Source organism: Cyrtonyx montezumae, unplaced genomic scaffold (genome assembly GCF_038088225.1).
Source record: "Cyrtonyx montezumae isolate F1298 unplaced genomic scaffold, pur_monq_1.0 scaffold_2, whole genome shotgun sequence".
Classification (NCBI taxonomy): domain Eukaryota; kingdom Metazoa; phylum Chordata; class Aves; order Galliformes; family Odontophoridae; genus Cyrtonyx; species Cyrtonyx montezumae.
Genome location: NW_027071936.1, coordinates 13,954,333 through 13,979,656, shown reverse-complemented (window position 1 = coordinate 13,979,656; position 25,324 = coordinate 13,954,333). Strand labels below are relative to the sequence as shown.

General features: G+C 41.5%; 1 protein-coding gene across 7 annotated transcripts in view; it reads right to left on the bottom strand.

Moving 5' to 3' along the window:
- The window catches only part of JADE1 (jade family PHD finger 1), a 48,117-nt gene that overhangs the window by 6,476 nt on the left and 16,317 nt on the right, over window positions 1–25,324 (bottom strand). For all 7 annotated transcript variants that reach the window (XM_065736407.1, XM_065736413.1, XM_065736412.1 and 4 more), the window contains 8 exons: window positions 25,215–25,292; window positions 16,212–16,294; window positions 12,733–12,890; window positions 9,169–9,356; window positions 6,977–7,188; window positions 5,322–5,489; window positions 4,593–4,709; window positions 1,165–1,695 (listed from right to left, as the gene is read on the bottom strand). In XM_065736407.1, coding sequence (XP_065592479.1) covers window positions 1,165–1,695; window positions 4,593–4,709; window positions 5,322–5,489; window positions 6,977–7,188; window positions 9,169–9,356; window positions 12,733–12,890; window positions 16,212–16,294; window positions 25,215–25,292 — 1,535 coding nt within the window. The remainder of the gene's footprint in view (window positions 1–1,164; window positions 1,696–4,592; window positions 4,710–5,321; window positions 5,490–6,976; window positions 7,189–9,168; window positions 9,357–12,732; window positions 12,891–16,211; window positions 16,295–25,214; window positions 25,293–25,324) is intronic.

The window sequence follows — 25,324 nt, the reverse complement described above, 5'->3', positions numbered from 1 at the left end:
GCAAGAGAGAGATTGATATGTAGTACTGTGCAGTGCCACAAGCAGACCAACAGCCCTGTCTTAAGTCCCTGCAAGGAGAAGAAGCTGAGCAGACTTCTGGCCCTCAAGAGACAGGCAGCAAAAAACACACAGGATGAGGGGGACTGGATGCTCATCTATTCTTGGAGCAGAAGCAGGAGCCACCACCTTGCTCCTGAAGCGCTCCTAAGCAGCAGATACAAAGCTCAGGGGATGGAAAGAGGATAGGGTGTAGGTGACAGTTCAGACCTTAAAAGGGACTACCACGTCAGTCTAACCAACCACTGGACCCAGGATGGATGATCTCGCTCTCTTTCCATCTCTTTGGTTCTCTTTCTCTCAAAGCTGTTAAGTAGTGCAAGGATTACTTGAATTTTCCACAGAACTGCACCTTAAGGAGACAGAACTATATAGGAGGGCCAACACGTATGGAACTGTTTTAAAGGAATTTCTTATTAAAACCGATTGATTTTCCTCTTATCCATGGACCTTGAGCGTTGTTTCACCCTAGAAAGATTTACCAACCTCATCACCCTTACCTCCATTCACGGGTGGGAAGTGAGAAACTTAACAGTGAGAATGCTAGAATAACATATACTGTTATGACATCACACTTCAAAAACAGAAAGGATACCTAGGTAATAATTTAAGATCCAGAGAACCTAGTGATAAACTCCATTTACTTAATAGATCCAAGGTAATATAAATCTTGAACACGCTGAACAAGAAACATCTCTCAATGCAACGTCAATAAAAGCCATTCTGGCTCCAAGTCAAGTTTTATACACTCTTGTCCTTAAGCAGCAAGGAGCAGGAGAGAAAGCCCTTGATGACTGTAAAGGTTCCACGGAGGGGCTGTGGTACATATGGGCTTCATCAGTAAAACAAAAAGCCTAAGCGCACAATCCAGTTACAAGGACATACTGCAAACTAAAAGCCCCGTGAACTAACCCTCTGTTTGGAAACGGTACTTGGCGCAACCCTAAATTTAGCGTTAACTGTCTTTTACCAGGCTGACAATACAACTTGGTGTAAGGACACAGTACGTAGTGCCTGCATGCAATGGCAATAACTGAGCTCACAGTTTAGAAACTCAGCTCTGAAGCCCAGCACACGTTACACAAGCACAAGCAGTGCAGAGCTTACCCGCTCCAGATCTTGCCGGAGATGAGTGAAGAGCTGCAGTCTTCTGAATAGAACATCCTGCTCTCGTTTGGCCAGATTATCCTCCTCATCCTTCTTTGGGGTAATCAATGGCTTATTAAAGTTGGCTTTTCTTTTCAGCTTCCAGTACTGGTAAAGGAATCCCACCAGGTCCTCAGGCAGCCGCAGTGCTCTAGCCACCTCCAGAGACTCGACGAAGGTATAGAACTCATCCTCCAGCTGCTGCAGCTTCTGCTTGCGGAGACTGACTCTGTGGGCTTCCTCCTGGTTTTGATCCATGCTGTGGAAAGGGTCCACGTGGGCAGGCAGAGAGCTGTCCTGAATCCCATTCCCATTTTCTTGACACAGGTGGTCACTGAAGGTCTCATCATCTGCCCCCTTGGTGGAGCTGTGCTTGGGGCAGTATGACTTAAATTTCACCTCATCGTTCTCTGCCAGTATGGTCTTCATCTCCAAGCCACGGTCAAACGCACAAGTGACGTGAAAGGCAGTTCTGCAGTTCTTCACTGAACACTGCAGAAATTAGATTAAAATTCAACAAATAGAAATTTAAGAAGCCACACTGCCCAAAACTATTTAAGCAGCCAGGACTGCTTTGAAAGAATCGATCCTGTAACCAGCCTCTGCTTCTAAGCTGCCTGTACTTTTCTGCTCTCTTTTAATTAGGTTAGCAATTTAGTGCTTTCAGGCCAGGCAACAGCCAACTGGCCCAGTGGGACAGGAGTGGTTAACCCCTCCCTAGCCCAATCCTTCTACTCAATAACCAGCAAATCCACATGAGTAGCATTCTTACCTTGACTGGAGCCACTTGCTGAGAACAGTGTTACACAAAGCAAAATATTCCCTCTTTGACTGTGTCAGTGTGAGATAGAGGAAAAAAACATCTCGCTGGCACCAGGTCAGTCTGATTCGTTTAATTAAAAGTCTTTCCAGCACTTGGACCCATGCTACCCGCAAAGCCTCAAGTGAATGGGTTCTTTTTTATCCATTGTCAAAAGTTTATATTGTCGAATATTAAGTCACTGTCAATCACTACTTCGCTTACTACAGCCTTCAACTCACATCCGGCAGAAGAGAATGAGAAGTTTTTTTTCTTATCATTCTTCTTCCTTTCTAACGAACTATGCGTTCACTAGAGTGATGGGCAGTTGTTCAGATGACTCAGCACTTCATTGCAGTTTTAAGAAACTTGCTCTTGCAAAATGCTGTCATAGCTATTACTAGTCATAAACTGAAAGGTTTAAACAAACAGACACACACACACACACACTTGTATCACCTCACACCTTTCCTGCATGCAAAACCAATTTGAGGTTGAAATGAATGTTACTGATGTGAACTGTGCTTAACTCAAGACATCTAACCTTGAAGAAAAATGCATTGTGCTAGGATGTTTATACAGTACTTTGTAAAGAAGCCAAATATCTTGCCCTGGGTTTTCCTGCCCAGGTTGACTCAGCAACCAGATGGCATATAAAAGGTACACTAAAGTGCAGAAGTTTCCAATGAACATTCTTTAATAAAAATAATCATATAGAAGGAATTAAAAAATCTTTTATCCCTTCCTCTGTTACTAACAAACAGAGCAAAAGCAGAACCAAACTGCACAAAAGCCAGGGTTTCTAAGCTGCTGCCATTAAGAATAACTAGCTCTTAGCGTGGCTGATGTTTTATTGGGAGGAAAGGTGCAATCCCGCATCACTGGAAGGAAACGTGAATTACCTGGGAGAATACTCAGCTTTGTTTTTGCCCAGCCTGGTGCATACCCACAGCTGCCTCCTTTTCTAGTTATCGTGAAGATGATCTCTCCCAGTTCAGCCAGGTAATGCTATTTCTTCATAGCACAGCAGCTGCTTTTTTTTGGAAGACATTCTTGTCTGCTGTTTTACATTTCACAACACAAAACTAAGTATTTCTCACTTTTAGCTTTAACAATGCCAAGATTTTTTACACAATTCCTTTGAGATGTCAAACAAAACTGGAATTATTCTTCCTTCCCCCATAATTTCAAACATTGAACTGTCTGAAGGGGGCATCACTGTGTGTGTCAGCACAAGGGAGAGGTGTTACAAGAAGAGCTGTGGGAGGACACCCCATTCCCTCACACACATCCCTGCATACAGTTGATCAGTGCTCAGCTTAAACTACTACAGTTACCCCTCTGAAGAGGTCTGGAGAATGGACAAAACAGTTTCTCTCAGTTACATAACAGCTGCCAAGAGAAAGGAGGCAGATCTGCAAGGAGGTATTGTATTTACAAATTTATATGCTGTAGACAGATTTATTTTTTCTACTTAAAATGCACTACTTCATACATTCCTTGAATGGAAACAGACTGATAGGCTTCACTGGAACTACTGCCACATTGCTGTTTTACAACTATTTCAGACATCATCATCAAATGACTCAGTGTAGAGGAAAAGGGAACACATCAGATTTTAAATACTTCCGTGTCATCAAAGCTGAGCTCAGTTGAGTATTAGAAGTCAGAACGATACTGTGGCACTGCTTCTATAGCAATACGAGCTGGGAAACTTACACAAACTTACACTCCATGTCGGTTGTTAATTTTTCTTGCAAACACCAAGAGCTCCAGAATCTACCCACAACCCATGGAGGAAATGGGACTCATTTCCTCAGCTTCTGGCTTACTTGAATCTTGGGGCAGACCACTAGAGCAATCAGTTTCTTTCATAGTGTTCAAAGACCTACCTATTATGTGACCAAATACTCTCCTCAGTAAATTAAAAGCTGGACCAACAATAAAACAAGTCCAGAAAAAAAGCAAAGACCTGTAGTTCCACTGCCTCCTCTGAAATACAAGGTGAGCGTAAAAATACTCTTAAACCCAACTATAATGAAAACCAAATCACTCCTACGTTCAGTACCTACAAATCACAAACTCAAAGCTACAACACACTAATGCAAGTAATTTGATCATCACAATAAAGATGTTCGCTTCCACTGACTTAAATAAATTCTAAAGGTGCTGAGCATGCCCAGATTGTAAGTGGTTGTAGATAATAAACTCCCACTGAAGTATCCAACTTGTCTTGGGAATCACTAAACAGAAACCAACAAGGGCTTCAGCACAGAAGCAATCTGCATTCAAGCTTCATTTTTGTATGTGATCCGTCACATAAACAGATTTTCTTCTCCTACTCGAAGTTCTACTTCAGTGTACTAATAAGCCTATCAGCATAACTACAGGTGAGAAGTCCTATGGGATGACTTGGTTATTTTGATTACAATTCTACTAGAAGGAAAGAGCACACTAACTTTCAAAAGCACTTTGTGCGCAATTAAGTTCACAGCAGCAAACATGAAATAAAATAAACCTGACTGTGGATACACACCACGCTTATCTCCTAAGAGACTACAAAACAGAGTCACTCATGCTATTCAATTACCTGTATAGAAGCACCGACTTTTTCATTACAAAGGCTGCACACCAATGCCCATCTACTGCTGGGAATGTGAGAAACCTTTGTAATGGGCTCCATTTTCTCCGGGCTTCCAATGCTCACCTAAGATTAAAAACAAACAAACAAAAACAGTAAGATGAAAAGCACAGAGTGATTATTATACCTTTAACTGAAAGGGGAAACAATCTCAAAGAAATCTCATATGCACACGTAAAAATAGCAGGTTCTAAGCTACTCAGTTTGTAAGGAACTAAAGTGTAATTCCTTTATTTAATATTAGTTCCTCACTGCATGAAAATAAGATTCAAAATGGACACCACCAATTTGAAGATATGGCACAGGATGAGTATTTTGATTATGAGAACCCATAGGAATTCTTATTGCCACATCTAAACTTGGCCTTCTTTCTCCCAACCCCAACATACAGTTCACAAACTGAAATGGTATCTGTGCACTTGTTTAACGAGCCTTGCCAGCAGTTATCCCTTCTGATGTCTAATTCTGATTGACAAAGGTTAATGTTATGACTTGCATTTCAGACGATGCATCATCCTGCCACATTTCACCTCTGATACCGTCTTGCCAAGAAGCACATTATATACATATGCTTATCACTGCAACGATGCACACGAGGCTGGATAATGTTTTCAACAGATTCTTCTCTCCCAGAATCAGCTTCTCTGAACACAGGCACTCCAGCAGATCAGCACCTACCTCTGGAATCCATAGAGCACAGCTCACATGAACCCACTTGGTGCCACTGCGGGTCGGCTTCATGGCACCACCCTTTTTGGGACACAGCAAGCACTTGGGCTGAACACCAAGAGCACAGGTCCTGCAGAGCCAGCTGCCTTCTGGCACCTTCAGGATACCGTAACAGGCCTGCACTCAGAATTACAGAAAAGAAAAAACAAGACAGAGAACACAACATGCATTTCAGTTACTTCTAAGCTGTTTACATGTACTCTTCAGTAACTCTCAAGATACTGTTTATGGAATTGATAACACCATAGGGACAATTGTTTGCAAAGAATCTCAGGACAGGTTAGCGCACTTAGCCAAATCACTCCTCTAACAGATCTTTCACTGACAGAAGAAGTCATGATCAGCTGTATAACAGAAGAATGTTGCCCACTCTTCAACTAGGAATTAATTCACCCCATCGAAGAGTGAGACAAATGCCAACAGACAGCTCTGCAAGCAGTAAGCCAGGATAAAGTCCAGTATCACACAGACTACACATAACAGCAAACGGGTCCTAGCTATTTCACAAGACAACAACTATCTTTTCAAGAGCACTACTGAGTGATAATGTTATTCCAAAGCACTGTTTCTTCCTTCTTATCCAGAGGGAAAAGTGGAGAAAGAGAAATAAGATCACTGTTGGTTTTCTTCCCTAAAAAAGACTGTCTTTAAGGAGACCTATATCTGATACTCTCAATTTTTAGATTTGACCTGATCACAGAATGAAGTGGAACTGTTAGAAGTCTAAAAACATCAACGTTACTCTCAAGACCACTTTTTAAAACAGCTTACAGCTTGTAGGTAAGATTTGTACCTTGGAGTTTTCTTAAAGCATTTCTTCACTGTTTGCACAAATATATACAAGTAACATACGCAAACAAGTGCCACTCTTGCTTGTAAGACAACACAGCTTTCCAAATACTGAATGACAAAGCAAATTCCTTAGAGTTTGAAGGAAGGACAAGCTGAAAAAAGGCATCTTTCCATAGTAAGAAGCAGCCAAGGTAACAGGTATGCTGGAATTGCATCTGCTACGCCATGCTCAAAAGGCTCCTTAAATGGCATAGTAAAAACAAAAGCTTGCTCATAATAGTTCTTCATTAGCTCACGTCAGTATGTTCTTCATTAAATTAAAATCACTCTTATAAATCCTACCTTTATATCCCTACTGACTGCATTCAAGTTCCTTTTTCCTTTTTTTTTTTTATTTTCAACTTCTCCCTGCTAAGGCCAATTTGCTGGTGCTATGGGTGCATTAGCCCAAGAAATGTGTAAAGATGTGGGGGCAAGAATAATCAACAGAAGCAATGAGGTGATAAAACACAACAATGCACATGTGAAAGCTTTGGGAAGGCCTGACCTTGTAGCCTCCTTGTCGTGTGTATACTGGAACAATACCATATTCTCTAACCCTCTTAGTATGATATTTTTCCAATTACACTTAACCATTTTCTTTCTCATTTCTGTCTTTTCAGATTTCATCCCATTGCTCAATTGAGAACCCTGCACCAGCTTAAAAGATCAGTGTCTGCCACTGGAAAGATCCAATCTATCCTCTTTAGCTGCTTGGTTATCCGTTTCTGTTACCATCCCTACACCTCCCTACAGTTCCCCAGCCACCGTACCTGGTGCACGCATATATTGCATTTGTCACAAAACACCATTTCGTTGCCATCTTCACCATCTGGAGACTGACACACATCACAGACAACGTCTTCATCATATTCGATCCCAAGCCCTTCTTCTGTTTCAATAGCATGATTCATGTTATCATAGCATCGTTGCTCAAACTCTTCTATGACCCTTTCCATTGTGTACTCATCCAGCTCAGGCATCCCTGGAAAACAGAACTGGTTATTTAAAGAGAACAACAAACCACAATGAATGACCACGCACAACTCCAGCTTCTGAGCAACAACTGAGTAGATGTAGTCCAGCTCCCCTTGATCCCAAATGACCGTATTTCATCTCTAGTCAGTCTTGCCCATTCTAGTGTTAAAAAACAAAATAGGAGTTCTGACTGAGCCAGGGCTTCTCCTCTGCCTTCTATTTCTCACTTGCCACGAGAGATAGATGTAATACTTTCAAAGATGGTAATACACCAAGCTTTACCACAAAAACATGACACCCAAACACATGTGAAACTGAGAAAGCTATGTTTGTAATAATACTCATTTTCCCCTTGCCAAGTCAGTTCAGATCAAGAATTTCCATGTTATTCAATCACTACAATGAAGCAAAGGCTTACGATGATATCCTGCTTTGTCCAGCTCCTAATGCCTGACATTCACTGTGACATACAGAAAATAACCTCATGATGTGAGCTTCAAGATGAAAACCCTTTCAGTTCTCCCTGTGAATAACTGAGCCAAAAAAAACCCCAAACTCCCTAGATCTCAGGGTGAAAAAGGAACACTCTACAGAAGTACATCCATTGCCCTTACAGACAGGTAAACCCTTGCAGCAGAGTTCAGCTTCCATCCTGGACTTATCTGTAGGGAAAACATCAGTGGGGTGCATCTGTTACTATGGGCTTCACGTACAGGTACAAATGTGCACGACAGAGAGCCCCTCTCGTTGGCTTCATCACAAATGCTATAGCACTCAGTTTCATACTCTGGTGGATCTCTGGTTTTGGCAAGAATAAGGTACATTATCTGTACTGGACAGAAGGATATCAATTACAAATTATACCAGTTATTTTCAAACTTGCTTTATAAGAAAAAAAAGGGGACTGCGGAGATTCATTGATGCTGTTTTCCTGAAGGTACCTGGAAAAGTAACCTAAGCTCTTAAATCAACTTTTTTATTATTTTATTCTTTAATTCTCCAAGTTCGGTGCCAAACCTGAACAGAGATGCAGAAAAAAGGCTTAGCTAAGAGATCAGGACAAGTGTGGCTCATTTGTTTCTTCCATAAGTGGGTTCAAAAAGGAGAGACTTACCAAAAGTTATACATGGTCAGTTTTGTGGTTTACCAGGTCTCGACCTACGCCACACATGGGTTCAAGCCACATTAACACGTGTGACTAACTATCAGGCAAAGCAGGCAACTGCCACAACACAAAAATCAGCAGTGTTCTACAACACATCCAAACCTTTTTCACCTGGCACTGGATCTTTTCCCTGTAAACAATACGGTGAAAGTTCTGTGCTGACTTGCAGACTCTTCAATTCTAGTGAAATCCACTCCAGAAACACACAGCTTTCCAATATGTGATTTTGTTCCTTCCCTGCACCTCCTTCCACACAACCTATACCATAGAGAGGGAATGTCTGCACCCCCTCATGACGCTTGCTCTTCTGGCTTCAAAACTGGAGCACGCAAAGCAAGGTTTGGGAGGTACCTCAAATAAATCACTACAAGAATTTCTTTCTGCTTCATATCCTGCATGATCAACTGGCCTAAGTTTGCTGTACCTCTTAAGACCGCTCGTCTACTTCCTTTGCAGTGAACATCTCTAACAGAGAAGGGATGTGTTAGCAGACAAAAATACATGTTAAATGCTACCTCGACTGCTAGTCTTGATAGCAAAATATAAACTTGGTGAGAATTACCCTGTGAAATATGAAGTATCATAGAAGACCATGTGGCCAGATTCCCATTTGGTCTAAGCAGATACAACTCAGTGGTAATGAAGACAAATATGTTAGAGCTTAATTACACCAGGATTGCAGCTACCTAAAGGTGATGACCTCTCTTCAGATCTCTTATCACCTCTTTCCACCACTGACTCCCTTCAGATTCTTCCTAAGTTTGCCAGCTTTAAGACAAAACATAAACCAAAACCAAACCCACACAAACACTCATTGCTCACCCATTTCTCTGAATTCTTCATTGGCAAGCTGCAGCCATGCTACATCCACATCACTGAGGTCATAGCGGCACACACTGTCAGCCAAGGTTCGAATGTCAACATAACCCAGCTCTGGGGGCTTCGAGCCTGAGGAAGAAATATACTTCCGGGGACGTGTAAATGTGACAGCTTTTGTTTCAGACACAATCCTAAAACAAAGAGACAAGCACACACTAGGTAAGTGGGGCTGCTGAAAGACCCGTTTGTGAAGAATTCAAAATGCCTCATCGTAAGCAGCTGACAATCAATAGCAATCTTCTAAGTGTATCTTGCACCACTGAGAAGGGAACAGACAACAGTACATACCATTTGTACAAAGGATTTGCAGTATTATGTGAAATCAACTGGAGTTGACTACAAATCCATTGCGTTACCCGAGCTATAAATGCAATGAATGACTGCAGGCCAGAACTCTGGCTACTCTTACCTAAAATTCATGCTCATTTAAAGCCAGAGTAGGCACTGTATTTATGCAGTAATGGTTGCCATATAAATGTGTTAAACTGTTTTAGGACTTGAAAATCCATCTGCTAACTATCAATCAACTACAAATAAATAAATGAACTTCCATGGTAGATGGCTTCTGGGTGTTTGGGATGTGTGTGTAGCTACAGCATCACCATCTTTTTGGAATTCACAAGAATTTTGCACAGAAAACTAGCAATTCACAACAGCTTTCCCTTCACTTACCCAAGCAGATTCAAGCTCTGGCATCCTGGGTCTGCACTTCCTCTTTCACAGTCACTAATCCTATGCTGCACCAAACCTTTTTGCACAAGTATTAGTTTCAGTGGCTACTGATCACCTCTCCTGAGGGTCTGGAGGCTCCAGTTAGCCAACAAAAATCCACAAAAGCATACCTGAGCTGCAGGCCAACTGAAATTTTGCTCCACAGCAAGTACTGGTTCAGGAAAGTACCTATAGTACCTAACTTACTTTACATCAGATTTTTGAAATACTGCAATTTCCCAAAGCCAGGAGCTGTGGGCAAAAACACAGTTTGTAAAGCACAGCAGTCACTCTCCCAGCAAGCTGAAGATTTACTTCCAAACTGACGACTCTGTCAGTTCAGCTACAGTTCCTCCCAGCAGAGGATGCTGCACCTTCAGTGAGTTAACTATGCATACTAAGAAGACTTCCTCATGCAGCGCTGTTATTGAGGACTTGTTCTGTGCTCCAGCTCTGCACTGGAGGAGATGGCAACACTGCACAGGCAGAGCTTTATGCTGAGAATAGTCTAAGCTCCACAGTAAGGAGGATGTCCTCCACTCTACTTTGCTCCCTTCCATCAGAAAGATGTCCTGACCTGCGATTGGAACATCTGCACATACAGGTCTCCGTGAACTCTGCTTAGTGCAGTCTCCTGCACAGCCCTAACTATTTCCCCCATCTAGTTTATTTCAGACAATAAAGCTGAGAAATCACAGATAAGAGCCAAATGCTGAATTCTGAGCTTCTTTGGTGCAAAGGGGATTTGTGGCAGAATGAGAACCTGAACGCTTCTGCCAAGCTAATGGCACTGCCAGGGCTATCACTGGTCACACTTCACCGTATTCAACTATTACAGGCTACTATATCTCACAGAGATTTTTTTTTCAAACTGGGTGCTGCTCACTGAATCTTTTGTACCACAAATTCCCTCCTGAGTACCTCTCTGCACTGAGATGACAAACCCTGGGCAGCACGCTGCACACACTGACCAGATGACACTGTAGAGGCACTGAAAAAATAAGCAAAGGTAATTTGGCCTTAAAACAGACTGCCTTCATATCTTAGTGGCAGAAAGAACTGAAAAACTTGTGACATACTACAAAGGGCATTTAAATGAATCTTCTGTCTGAGCACGTGCTTACACTGAAGCCCCACATGGACTTGCTTCGCTCACTACCCTGACCAAACTCTCTGTACTGTATCTTCCTTCTGTTCTACACCAGCTATTATTTGACTGCTGCTGATCCAATGTATAGCAACCACACCCCTTCCTCCCACAGCCAGGCACAGTACAGTTCCAGGACCCCGGCATTGCTAGGCAGGGCTTCCCAAGTATTTTGTATGAGGACCAACAGGATAATTCTCAGGCATCAGAAGGGCACTCTAAAGCAGGTATTCACCAACATCACTAAGACAAGACAGCTCAGCACCAAAAAAAATTAGCCGTGCCTTCGGTGCTGACAACAAACCTCTAAAAGCCCTCTTTTCTACTTCCCTTTCCAGAGCACACTCTCCGTTGGTCCGTCGCAGAGAATGGCTCTCTCCTAAGTGAGCACCTGGACCTGTCAGAGCCATCCAACTACCTCCACACATCTAGGGCAGACATAGGTTGGGGAACACCCAGGAAGGTCTCCTTTTAATAAAGCCCACTGGTCTCTTGGCCCTGGTGCGGGCTTGGAAAATTCTTCAAAGAGAATACAGCACTAATGTAAGCACACTTGCACCATGTGTCGACCTCTATTCAGGGAGCGGGTGAGGGGGAAAAGGGATGCTCCTGTGCCCTGAAGTATGCGGCAGATGGAAGAATTCTCAGTTCTCTCAGTGCCGAGCTCTCCTCGGAAGCCCAGGCTTCCTTCAGAAGGTAGAAGAAGGGGTCATCTCTCATGCAGAGAAGTTCTTCATTGTACAGACCTGGTGGGGCTGTGCAGCACTCTACATACAGGTTTCTGCAGAGAAGGCAGAAAGCACTACCAGATGTCCCTGTAGCTCCACTACTGCAATGCCAAAGCGGCCAGATACAGCCCTAATAGAAGTTGCAGTCCGTGAGATTTTTTTACTGTGTATCAGAGACTGTTCTGGCCCCGTTGACATTGGTGCATCATTTAATAACACCTCACCAGACTGGACTTGCTCAGAAATCCAGTTTGCTTAAGTGGTGATAATCCTTTCCTCACTTCTTCCAACTCTAACCCAAACTAAGGACAAAACAGACAGATGGGCTGCAAAATGCTTCTCCCCTTACAAGTGGACTGTTTCATTTGAAAAAAACATCATGTAAGTGTAACAAACAAGGGAAGGAAAATAAGGGTTTCTTGGACAAGTGCACGAAAATCTCACATTAACATACTGTTACACGCACAACAGCTAAAATGAACAACATTCTAAGTAAATAAAATGACAAAAAATAATTAAAATAACAAGAAAAAAAGCTGTACATGCTCTAGCCCTTAAATTTGGCTTGCCAGATACCTTGAAAAGAAACCTATGGCTTGGAAGCAAGCACAGGACACATTACACAAGAAATTACACACGATGCTGAGTGAGATCAAGCCCGGGATTAAAACTGCGAAGTATTTTTTAAGGCTCTGTCATCACCCTCCATCCTAACATCAGGCCAAAAATGATTCTCTGACTATAATATTTCAACACGTCGGCAGAAAAAGGCCAATTCTTGACTGCTATGACCATTCAAAAAGCTGAGACATGTTGCTTTTCCTAGCTAGGTAACGTGAAACAAAGCTCAAGAAGCCAAGACAACACAGACATAAGCTGCCAGCATAGATATGTATTGGTTTACATTCCTCCAAACTATACCTGGCTACTGGTTCTGGGATGGTCCCTGGGCTAACTGGCACCTGCACTCCCTTTTCCCACTCCTGCCTCCAGGGGTCTGCCAGCACATAGTATTCATCAGGGTTCAGCTGGAAGGAGTCATGTAACTTCATGGCAGTGATCAGGTCCGTTCTGAACACCTGCAAAGAGAGTGACCAAGAGAGAAAAATAGACACACTGACATTTGATATTTACACTCTATGATTCACAGCTCCAGGGTAACCATGGAGCACAGCATATCACAAGGTCACTGCATTAGTCAACTAACCCATCCCACTGCAGGACAGAAGTTTAGCTTCATTGCAAAGGAAGCGGTGGCAAAAGGTGCAAATGCTGACACAATGACTTGAACTACCTCCTCTGTGAGTCCTGATGCTCCCCCCACACTGGAAACACAATGCTGAATGATGCTACCCAACTTGACCTCCCTCTTTGCTACAATAAACACCACGTGAATCTTTAGCCTTACATCAGCATATAAGGAAGATTCAATTTTGCTCCAACTTTTCTTTTTTTAACCTTCTGGAGCTCTGACTAATCCAAAGGCATTCTAGAAATTCTCTGAGACAGAAATCAAGGCATGACTCTACTATGACCAGATACAAGAGGAAATTCTATCACAATGACGCTGTGCTGGTATTTCAAATACTAACCCAAGTGATAAACAAAATTAAGCCAAATTTGAATTCTGGTCATAGTTTGATGTTCAGCACACGTGCTCGTTATTCTGTCAGCTACAGACACCTCTGCACCAAAGCAGTCTTTTTACTTTGCCTTTGCAAAAGCATCTGCCTCTAAAACCAGCAGTGTCTTTGGCAATTTCTGGGTTAGCAGTCATCAGCAAGCAGTGGTGCTGTTTTCCACAGCCACAGAGTGAAATAAAAGAGATCAACTGCTGTGGCAGATACGCTGTGTTACCACTGTGGCAGCTTTACCCACAACTAGTTTGCCATTGCCTGTCAGCACTTCAGAAAGCAAGGAATGGTATCACAAGCTACAAGTCTGTACTTGTCTGTCCATCTTCCAGGATTCCCCACTCTGCTCTCCCTGCAAGGCAAGGCTGCTGTAAAGGACAGCAACAGCACTCAGCACTCCTTGCCTCCACAACGCTACAAATTTTTTACTATTGGGCATGGCGTTCAAAGGAAAGGATTAATAAGCAGCCAAGAGACAAAAATGAGCACCACTGGGACAAAAAGAAAGCAGGCATCTATCCAGTTCCATGCTGTGCAGTTATAAAAGGAAAGCACTCCTGGACTCTCGTACAGGGCTGCTAACAGAGCAAAGTGACAACCTCGTGGACCTCCAACCAGACCCAAACCAACGGCTGCTTTACATTAATTCCAGCCAGCTGCTGCATATGGCTGAGGAAGAGCCTCAGCTACATGGCATGCTAATTAGGTAGGCCTCCCAAGGACAGCAGCTTCTGTCATACACTAGTCACAACCCCGAAATCTCAACTTACACTTTTGGGCAAGTATTTTAGGGGAACACCACACTGACAGTCAGTCATACTTCTGAGACCATTTAGAAGTATGATTTGCCTTACAATACAGCCTATCTTAACACCTCTTTTCCTTCCCAATTCTCACATACTCCCCTCTATCGTTAAAAAAAATAATAGTAAACTCTCATTTTTCTCAGCATTTCCCTTGATACAGTCAAAACACTTGCCATCCTTAAAAGTAAAGAGTAATATTACTGTATGAAAGAAGAGGCAAGTGTAGGTAACGATATAAATTAATTGTTTAAAACACGTCCTACGAGGCTGCAATCAAGAAATGAAAAGTCATCTGCAAAGCTAACTGTCTCACGAAACAAGCGTGCACAGCTCGTCAGGGGATCCTGCACTTCAAAGTTATTTGAATTAATGCCATCAAATCTCAAAAGAAAACAAGACTAAAAAATCAAAAATGGCATTTAAAACTTGTTTAATCTGAGGGGCAAAGAAACGTGAGCGCTCAGATAAACCTCTCACAAAGCTCTCTCAAGAGATGCTAACGCAGTACTCACAGCCAAGAAACTCCTTCCCAGGCCAGTGGCCCTGTAACACCATTCTTTCTGCTCTAATTTCTCATGAAATCAGACTGCCTGGAGCAAAGCACAGCTTACTGAAGCACCCGGCTCTCAGCAGCACAGGACACTTCAAAGCTAAAGGGTGAAATCTTGGCCACACTGAAGTCAATGGGAATTTTGCCACCAACTTCAGTGCACCCTTGATTTCATCCAGGAGTTTAGCAAGCATCACATTTCTGCCAGCACTTACCATTAGAATAGTGTGCTGTGGTAAAGCAGGAGAGAGGGTGAAATGGCTGTGAAACTGTGCTAATACATGACAAAGTATATGAAAGAAGTATATGAAAATCCATCCAGGCTGAGAGTAAGAGAAAATGACACAAAACTTGAAAGGTAATGACAAGAAACACAAAGGAAAGGGAGAGGAGAAAATGGATTACAGACACACAATGCCAACAGCAAGATCTGTGGTTATCTTGTCAGCCTTTTGTGGATTAATTCTCAAAAGTGAGCCTAAAATTATGTACAAAAGTTAAATAAGGAAAGTAAGCCTACTGACAGCTCTGGTGAATTTACAGAGCTCTGCACATCCACAAAAATAAAAGCCGTTAACAGTCAGCAATCTGAAATATAAATAATAAAAGTAAAATAAAATTTTTTATTATTATTATTAATAATAATATAAAGATGGAAAGCGAATTAACACTGAGGAATGAATGGGATACTTGTCTGATATCCCCCCTCCTATATTTCACGACAGTGCTGTAGGGAGATTAACAGAGCACGTTTCTTAACACCAACCACTTGCTAATGAATCAAAAGTACTTGTTATCAGGAGAGTGAGTTGAATCAAGACACCTTTTATTCTAAATCTAACGCTTTCTTTGCAGCCTCTGCAGAGCTTGCTACGCAGTATTTGCCTGAAGATACCGAGATTCAGAACAAACTGAATCCCCTTTATGCTTACTAACTGTTGATCCACCCGAACAAGTTGAAAACCATTGACACCTCCCTTCATCTGACTTCCTCAAAGCACGATGGAAGACAGAAGTAACAGGAAGCAGATTTGACAAGCACGTTAACAAAGATCACATACCAAGACACAATGCCAACTATGAAATAAGTGCACCTAAGATAAACTCCCACTGCTCACAAGTCAAGCTATAATAAGTTCTGATGCTGAAAATACTAGAAGAAAGACTCTATAGCTATGTTCAACGGAAGTCAGACTGTCAAAATACGCTGACAGAAACTAATACTGGCAACTGAGCTCTGTCATCTCGTGGCTAGAAATATAAAGGTAGAGGAGGGGGCACTAGGTGTCACTTAAAAAGGAGCAAAGAGAAAGTAAAGTGCAACTTAAAAGACAAGGACCCATGACCAGAATGCATACACACATGGTATTTGGTAGATACAACAGAATGGCAATCATATTCCAGAAATACCTCAGAAGGTTTTCTGTCCTCTTGTCTGGAACATGAAGTCCTCCGATGTCGAGATCTGGAATGCTGGGACCAGGTGGACAGACCTACAATACAGAGAAGATCATCTGCAGATAGTGCTGCCAGTTTTCTCGCTTTCAGCGCGCCCGAGTAGGCCTATTTACTCCAGTAAGACCATATGAGAAAGGTAAGCTAGGTTTCTAGGACAAACCTGAAAAAGAAACTTTCAAAATGAACCAGAACACAGAAGCTGCTCAGTCGCCAACTGCTGTTGTTATTTCTCTGTTACACTGTCTCTGCTGATGTACATATTGGCTGCAATGTACTTACAGCCTTCCACCCAACATTTGAACACAGCCACCTAGTACCGTGCTTGCTTCTGAGCACCAATAAGCCTGCAGACAGTGGATAACACCTGATGAGGTGGTCTGTTCATAGTCTGAGATGTAACCTTGGAGTTCAGTGTACTCACGTTCTAATTACCTACACTGCTTATCCAGTTTTTACTGGAGGAGGACTTCTCAAAATGAAGGATACTGATGTGCCAAGTCAGTGCAGCACCAAAACAAGCTGATCTCTCTCCTTCTAAGCCAATCCTCTCAGGGTGGTTGGATGATTTTTGTCTGTGAAATTATTCACTACATTTCAAACAAATTATACCTTTTTGCCTTGACATTTTGTGACAGTCTCTGTCAGCCTTCACAAATATTTTAACAGGAGGAAAGGAAAAAGAGAAAGGAAGAAACTACACTCCATTGCCAAAGCAGACACAAGAGTGTATTTGTAACTGTGCAAATCAACTCATTGTAACTTAGCAAAATTTATAGGTATGGCCGGTATTTTCCACTGCCAATTACACAGCAGTAACAAAAAAAAAATAAAGCCAATAAATCCTTCTTGAGTGAAGAAATTTAGGACTTGTATCAATGCCTACTATGAGTGAGGAGCTAGCAACTACATGGGGAACTCTGAACTTGGCAACTCTGGGTATTAACAACAGACAAATAGAGCAGAATCAATTCAAAAGCCTTCCTACAGCGTTGATCTCCTCTCTGCCTGTGCACAGAAACTCTCGGAGCAAGAGGTTAAGTTTGCAATTCATAAAAGTAACATCACATCACCCTGCCAAATCCTCCAAGGGATCAGCAACACCTCTTCAAAAGACAGACAGCACAGGATGGGATAAGTTCACTGTTAAAAATACAAATGCTGTTTTCAAAGTCGAGTGGCTGTCCAAAACTTGCATTTGAAAGACACCACTACATAATGAGAAGAATGCATTTCGCTGTAGTTGTGCTTTTGTCATCCGTCTCCAGTCAGAAACACATTAAAGAACCTGCCCCATTCAAGCCCACTCCAAAGCAGAGCACGGAATTTGCATACTGGTCAAAATTGAATCAGCAACCCGATATAAAACCTTACTTTCTGAGCTCAGAAGGCACACACAAAATTGTTTAGCTAAACGTTAGTATTTCAATACAAAAGCTGATGGTTTGAAAGGTTTTGAAGTGCCATAAACACTTTTCCTAAGTGTCTCTGTTTAACAGCTATTAAAACAAGAAACTTCAGCACCTTAATTCCCAAGTAATGACACAGCACCTTCGTGCCATACAGGAACTACAACGGTGAGAAGTAAAAATAATCGTTACAGCAATAGCCATCTCTACTTCTTTACCAAGTCACCTGATGACACACATCAAAACAGAATCTTAGATGTGTCTTTCTGATTTCTGACACAATACACGTGGGTTAGAGCACTGGATTTATTAATTATCACATGCAACGCCAAGAGTCAAATCTTACCACTTGTGCCTTTATAGAACTTGCACGCATTTGGTTGTTGTTGGTTTTGGGGTTTCTTTTTAAAGCTACATGAAAGCACAGCACATAAAATTTCCATATGTAAGAGACAATTTAGATGCAGCCAGTCTTCCTCAGGACATTTACTGAAATGAGTTTTTTTTCCACATCAACTAACTTCCTACACTTGAGGAAGGGAAGGAAGTGTTGTTTTTTGTGTTTTTTTTCCACACTGTTCTGCAACAACTGCTTCTTTAAACAAAACACTGGTGAATGCACAGAGAAAATCTAGTATGTTAGCAACTTACTATTGCATTTTTTGAGCAGTGTAAACTGATCATACATAATACTATGAAGAAAAGGTGGAAGAATTTCTCATGGGACTGAAACTTTACTGCTGGCTGAACCCCGTAACTGTAGCTAACAGGCAACCTTTGGCAAGGGCTTCACTTCAATAGAGAAAACATTTACGCACTGAATAAACAAAACTGAGCTATAAGGCATACATTCACGGATTCACGTAACTACCAGTGGACAAAAAAAGCACACAAAATTAAAGGAGCCAGTCAAATCATAGAAATGTTCAGCCTGTAACAGAATGAAACTTAACTACTTATGGAATCTTGAAGAAAAGCTTCAGCTCTGCTTCTGCTACGCTTAAAAGCAAAATATCAACGCCCTTTGCAGTGTCAAGACCCATCAGTGGACTACCCACAGCTGCTTTCATCAAGGAGCAACGCACCCACACCAAATGTAGCCACAGAAGTGCAGGAAAAAAATGCAGGATGCAATCTGTCTTTTAAGTGTATTTGCATATTCTGGTACGTAACCCAAAAGAGGGACCTCACTGCAATGAAAAGTTAACGGGCAATTACTGCTACTTCAGTGATTAATGATCTGATATTTGTGTCTACGTACATGAAGTAAGAACCATTCCTGGACTGTGTGGAAGGAAGAATTTGCTGTGGTCAAAACTCAGGATTCAGAACAGCTCTTCTGTACTACAGAAGCACATTAACTTAATTGAGTATTTTAGAAAGATTCCAGATGCTTTTCAGCAAGTTTATCCTCGTGCAGTTAATAGAAAGAAGTGAATATTATTCATCAACAGTTTTCTGAACTCTAGGATCACCAAGACTAGAAAAACAACTAAGGCTCCCAAAACCCTGTGTTAGGGGAAAAAAAAAAAAACAGTAACAGAAGCCATAAAAGAAGTCTGAATTGCTGGAATTTCGAAGATGTAAAACCTTGGTAAGGTAACAGCATACCTCATGGGGAAAATGAGTTCTACAGCACATGGAAGATGAATGAGATGTCACAGAGAACCAACGCCCGGTGAATGTGAAGGATACTCAACCACAAAGCACAGAGCTGAACGAATGTATCCAAATGATGCAATGCTATCACCATCAGAAATCAAGTGCAAAAGCTATCTTATTAAGTGTCTATCCTTAAATGTGATTGGGAAAGTTAAGGAGGAACATAGCCTAGCTAGCATCACCGCTCCAGGAGATACACCAAGACCATTTCGATTCTGTTAGCTAACATCTTTTTCAGAAGGCTTAAGTGTTCATAGCTATTCTCATTACTGAAAATAAAGAGCCTTACACCCCTAAACAAGGCTCCATTTTCCTACCACTTTTTATACACTTAAAGAAAAACAAACAAACAAAAAAAACCCCTCCCAAACCCACAAACAATTTAATGAGACACAACTCACAGCAAGAGAGGCAAAGCTCTAACACACTGATGGCACAAGAAAAGAGACTACTAGGGTATTACAGACAACTTACACTGTAAAACCTCTGCTTTTATAATACCACTACAGGGTGTATAAAACACACATCTCCTGACGGTAAAAGAAAGCAATCAAGGAGTGTGAATGCTTCAGTATTTGTGAAGAGCACGCAGTTCCCAAAAGGGAAAAAAAGGAAAAAAGAGACATCAATTCTAACTGTATCAATTTGTTAAATGATATGTCAAAAACGTTGTGAGTCCAAGTAAGACCATCAAACCAGAAAATTCATTGGAACTAATAAAACAATTCTAACACCCTCGGGGAATTCTAGCCCACAACTAATACACAACTCAGCATGAGCCAAGAAGGCTTAGCTATTATGTATCATGCACAAGGCTGTTGTAAAGCCACCTGCAAAGCACCCAGCTGTGCCCCTGTAGAATTACCTGCTGCCGCAGCTTCTCATCACTTCAAAGATTCAGATCACCCTGTGCCTGAAAGCACATTTCCCACTGTAAATACTCTCCTGCTCCACCATTACACCAGACAGCACAGCAGAGCAAAACACCTCCGGGGTGGATGCATGTCTGGCTGTCGCTTCTGCTTAACACTGACATTTCCAGACGCCTCTACCCCTGCTCAGCTCACTCCGGGACAAACTAGGCACTGCTGCCAACTGTCAGACAGAGCTGCAGTCTGAAGAGAAAATATAGATGCTCAAAGCCTCCTCAATTAGTGCCTGGTCCACAGCTGCTTACAGGAAGGCTTCATGTCATTTAGACATAACTCCACATGTCTAGATCTGAATTTCAGCTCAAAACAAAACAAAACAAAAAAACCCAACCAAAAAAAAAAAAAAAAAAACAACCCACAAACAGACTGATAACAGTTTTCCATTATAATGGGTATAGGAAGTGAACATATCTTCAGATCTTATCATTGAGAACGCCTAACATAGACAAACTCCACCCAAGACATCATTTCATCAAGCCAAATCCCCCTTCTCACGTTTCTCTTGCTGGAGGACTGGCCCACCCACTGTCCTTATCTTTATAGATAATAGTATACCATTATGCAATAATCACATTCAAGATCAAAACAGGAAAAGCAACTGCCTTTTCCTTGTTACAACAGAAAAACTAACGTTATTTGACAACTATCCAATTGCAGGTGCTGAATGGTGCATGGATCCACTTGTGCTTTACACCACCACTGCTCAATAGCTCAGTGCCTGGCGCGCACAGCGAGCTGCCTTAGCACCATACAGCCACAGCAGCTCAACACAAGTTCCCTTCTGTCATCGCTTTTCTCAGTGGCACCTATAGTTTCATAACATCAAAGGATACGTGTGATCACAGAGAGACACACCACCGTCCTAAAAGCCCATCTTACTTTTACTTTTTTAAATCGCCGTTTCTAAGTGCCCCTTGCCCAAGGCTTCCCATTACAGCTTCGTTCTACCCACGGGAGAACACGAACTTAGCCCATTTTGCTACAGATTACTGAAGTCCATTTCCGCACCTCCCAGGGTAGTGTTCACAGGCTGACAACATTATGTTGCTGAAATTTACAATTCAAGTGGAGTTCAGTACACTCACTATTAGCAGTCTTGTAAAGAAACACGTTCCTCTCCAAAAAGGACAATGATAACGATGTGATGATGTGATGTCCCCTCCTCAGAAACGAAAGCCCATCAGCCCAGCTAAGGCTTTCAAATCACTCTGAAAGAACGCACAGAAGCGTAACTCCATCACAAACCAGCCTATCCCAGCAAGCCTAGTCTTTAACTAAGAATCAAGTTCTGACCCCTTGTCATCACTCCAAAAGCCACAGCACTCTTTTACATTGCTGCGTTCAAATCCAAGCATTCCAACTGCACTACATCCATTGCTTAAACACCATCCCTCATCTAGTAGAAAAAGAAATCTCTGAGAGCATACTGCAATATCCAGGGACTGACTGCAGCACTGAAGTGCACAACTTTCAAGGACATCTTCTGCCCATTGCTTCAAATACGCTATTTTGGTCTTGTGTCTAAATGTAGATGTCCGATTTTAAGGGGACACAGCTGAACAATGTGAAGCACTACTTCGACTGAGGGACGTAAGCTGTACACTTTTGGTGGTTTTAAGTTTATACCTAACATATAGGAAAGAATCAAGTCAGAGGACAAAAAAAAAAAAAAGGTAACGCAAAAACCAGGGTTCTTGAAGCTGTAAGGTTTTAAAATACTGTGAATAATACATACCTTCCCCTCACCCCCCAATGAAACACATAAGAAAACGCATACACTCTAAGGACAGCAGCCATGCTGGTAAGCTTTCTTCTATTTTAATATATTTCACTCCTAAATATTAACAATTTATTCTTCTCATCTCAGAAAAGTAGAGCACCTTTTTCTTCCTCTGAAGAACTACAGATGTGCTTAAATCTTCAGCATAATACATTCCTAGCGCTTGAGGTGTGAGGTCTGTTTTCAGATCCCTCTGCAGTCACAAGGCAGAAAACAGGCTCTCTATGTTTATTTACTTTTGAAAATGGATAGCATGATTAGTAGCACAGTTCCTATTACCATATAAATATTAAGGCTCCCGAGTTCAATAAAATAAAACATGTATTCCTTCACGGCAAAACATTTTCCCAGCAGCACTATTCCACCCCAAACAAGCATCACTGTTCAGGTTCCTTCAACAATACACACCAAGTGATGCCTGTGATGAATTCAAGATGCCCGATCTCACCATCTACTAAAGCATAGTATGAAAACCCAATTTCAGCACTGAAAAAATCCAACTTCTGTGTCCCAGTCCTCACCTCACAAGATGAGGGAGCACAGTGCATAACTTTAAACCAAAAAACTATTGAATTCCATGTGAAGAAGAAACTGTAGGGAGGTCAAGAGGTGCTACTGACTGAAGGGAAGCAGACTTCTGGCAACATGATTCCAACTAAGTGTTGATTAAAACTGTAACTTCTCAATTAGAAGGCAGCTGTTGGAAGCACACACAATAGTCTATTTAAATGTTTTCTATCTGTGGGATCTCAAAGAAAGAAAAATGGCTAGCAAAATATTTAAGGTTTTCAAACTAGTTGTACAGAAATGTTTACCTTTAATTTTTTGAGGCAAAAAAAAATTACTTACCCTCCACAATATTGATAGTAGCACAGTGAATCAGAAATACTACTGACAAAGTAGTAATAAATAACCATACAGAAATGAATATAGCAAGACTGATCAGTCATTCTACTTAAAGGTAAAACCCATAAGGCAAAAGCCTTAAAGGTCAAATATGTACAGAGATGATCAAATTCCTAAAACAGAAGTGGAGGAAAAGGACCCAAGTGTCAGAAATTGCTCTCATGACAGCATGAAAGACGAGAAAACTCAAAGACACTGTCTCTACAATAAGTGTCATCTCCTGGTAACATTCCTTTACCATTCCTTCTGATTACTAACTTAACTGTTTTTTCCACAGGTGTATAGTAACAGAATGAACATGCATGAACCTGCAACTGAATTTGCCCAGAAAACAACAATAAAAAGGCAAAGAACAGCATTAGGCAAGGGAAAAAAAAATTAAAAAAAGAGGAGTAATGAAATAGAAGTTGTGTATTACTTGCTTTATTAGTTCTGACAGTATGTGAAAGTACTTCTAAAATTTCACTGGTTTTCAGCAAATAATTTATTCAAGAAGCAGTTACTCCCATTTTATTGAGGCTTTAAATTATAAAGGGGAGAAAGAAAAACCTTGCCCTTATCTCATTTTCTTAGATCTTGATCGATGAACAGATGAAAATACAGGTTTGTTGGTTCTTGGTTTTACTGTAGTTCTTTAAGACAACAGCTTCTATGCTTTCTAAATCCAACTATTTCAGACAGAGCTTTATTTACGACATTTATATAAGAAAAGACATTACAAACAAGTACTACAATCGCTAACAGATCAGTCAACTATATTTATTTCAGAATTTCAACTCTAAAATTAACAAATATGAGATCAAGTAAATAAAGTGTGAAAAACTAAGCGCACAAAGGGAGATCAAAGACTAAAAACAGAGTGAAAACAAATATTATTATCAAAACGTAGCACTTGCTGTTGTAAGTGTAAGGTTGTAAGGGAGGGATTGAGAAAACAGAAGAGCAAAACTCAAACAATCAGCATCAATTTGTTGCTACTTGTCTATTTTACAAGTAGTAATGTATCCTTCTTTGGGTGAAGTACACTTTTTTTCCCCCCCCACAGAAACATACCAATTTACACTATTTTTTTTTTTACCTAACTCCGAGCAAATATTCTTAGCGAGAAAAAACAATGTTTTCGTTAAGTCTCTCAACCACAGACAGTCCTGCAAAACCAGGCTAAATCCCACCCAACTTTAACAGGTAATCCTTCTTTGGATGAGCTCCTAATCAACTTGCTAGTTTTCACCTCTCCTTCAGTCCTTTTTACCACTCCTTCATTTCAGCTATAGTTTGTGTAAAGTTGGTGTAAGCCACTCATCTGACCCTACGTGCTGTCTGAGCAGCCCTTCCACACAGCACAGATGCTCCTTGGAAACACATGCAACTGATGAAGTCACCCGTTGGGGGCCACAGTGGAGGGCTACGTCTTCAGACTATTTAGAAGACTATTTTTATTCTTCAAAAGCACCTGGAAAAATCTTCCATCGTCTTCCTTGATTTTTTCCACAGAAGACTCAAAGCTAAGTTCAAAATGTGAAGATGTGCAGCCAGATAAGTCAAATTAATACCAGGAAAATAGCTCCGACAACTGGCTAAGCAGCTCTACAGTCAACTACAATGACCTTGTTTGTTTGGGCAAATAGAACACCTTGGCACATCTGCACATTTCCCAAACCGTCCCTGGAATCCAAACATGAGCGAGGTCACACAGAGCTCAGTGGTAATGTAACCCATCTAGAAATAGTTGTTTTTTGTGTTGGCAAACCATGAATCCAAAACAGTGATGCACTGAACTCCAATCGTTGTAAGTTACGCATCAAGTAAAAATCTTCAATGGAAGCAAAACATTTTCACGTACCAGCTGTCCTGACTGCTCAAGTCTGCAGCAACACACCTTTCAACTGCCTAAAAGAGTACCTGAGAACGCAGAAGCAAACTTGCACTGAATACTGACACGTGGACAAAATTAGCACACGTCACTAAGCAAGTTCTGTCCTTGCAATGATATATTATGCTGACGGCATCTGAAGACACAAAAAGAGAAACAAAAGACCAACTTGTCCTGTTTTACCTTATTAATTCACACTGGGCAGTCAATACAGCAGGGGGGATCCCGAATCTACATCCACCTGTGCTCAGAATGATCAGAGTTCAAAACTGGTTCCTCCCACATGCATTTTCACCAGATCAACCAATATGCAAAGTGCCTCTGCCACATAAAACTGCGTTAAAATGCGTTTTCAAACTCATTACCTACTGCACTCTACAACAAAGGAGCACTTACTGCCATTGTCATCAGAATTCTCACTGCTGCTAGGAAGCCGACGTCGTTTCATGATCTCCACGGGAAACAGCAGGCAGCCTGCAAAGAACGAGACAGCACTTAACTCAAGA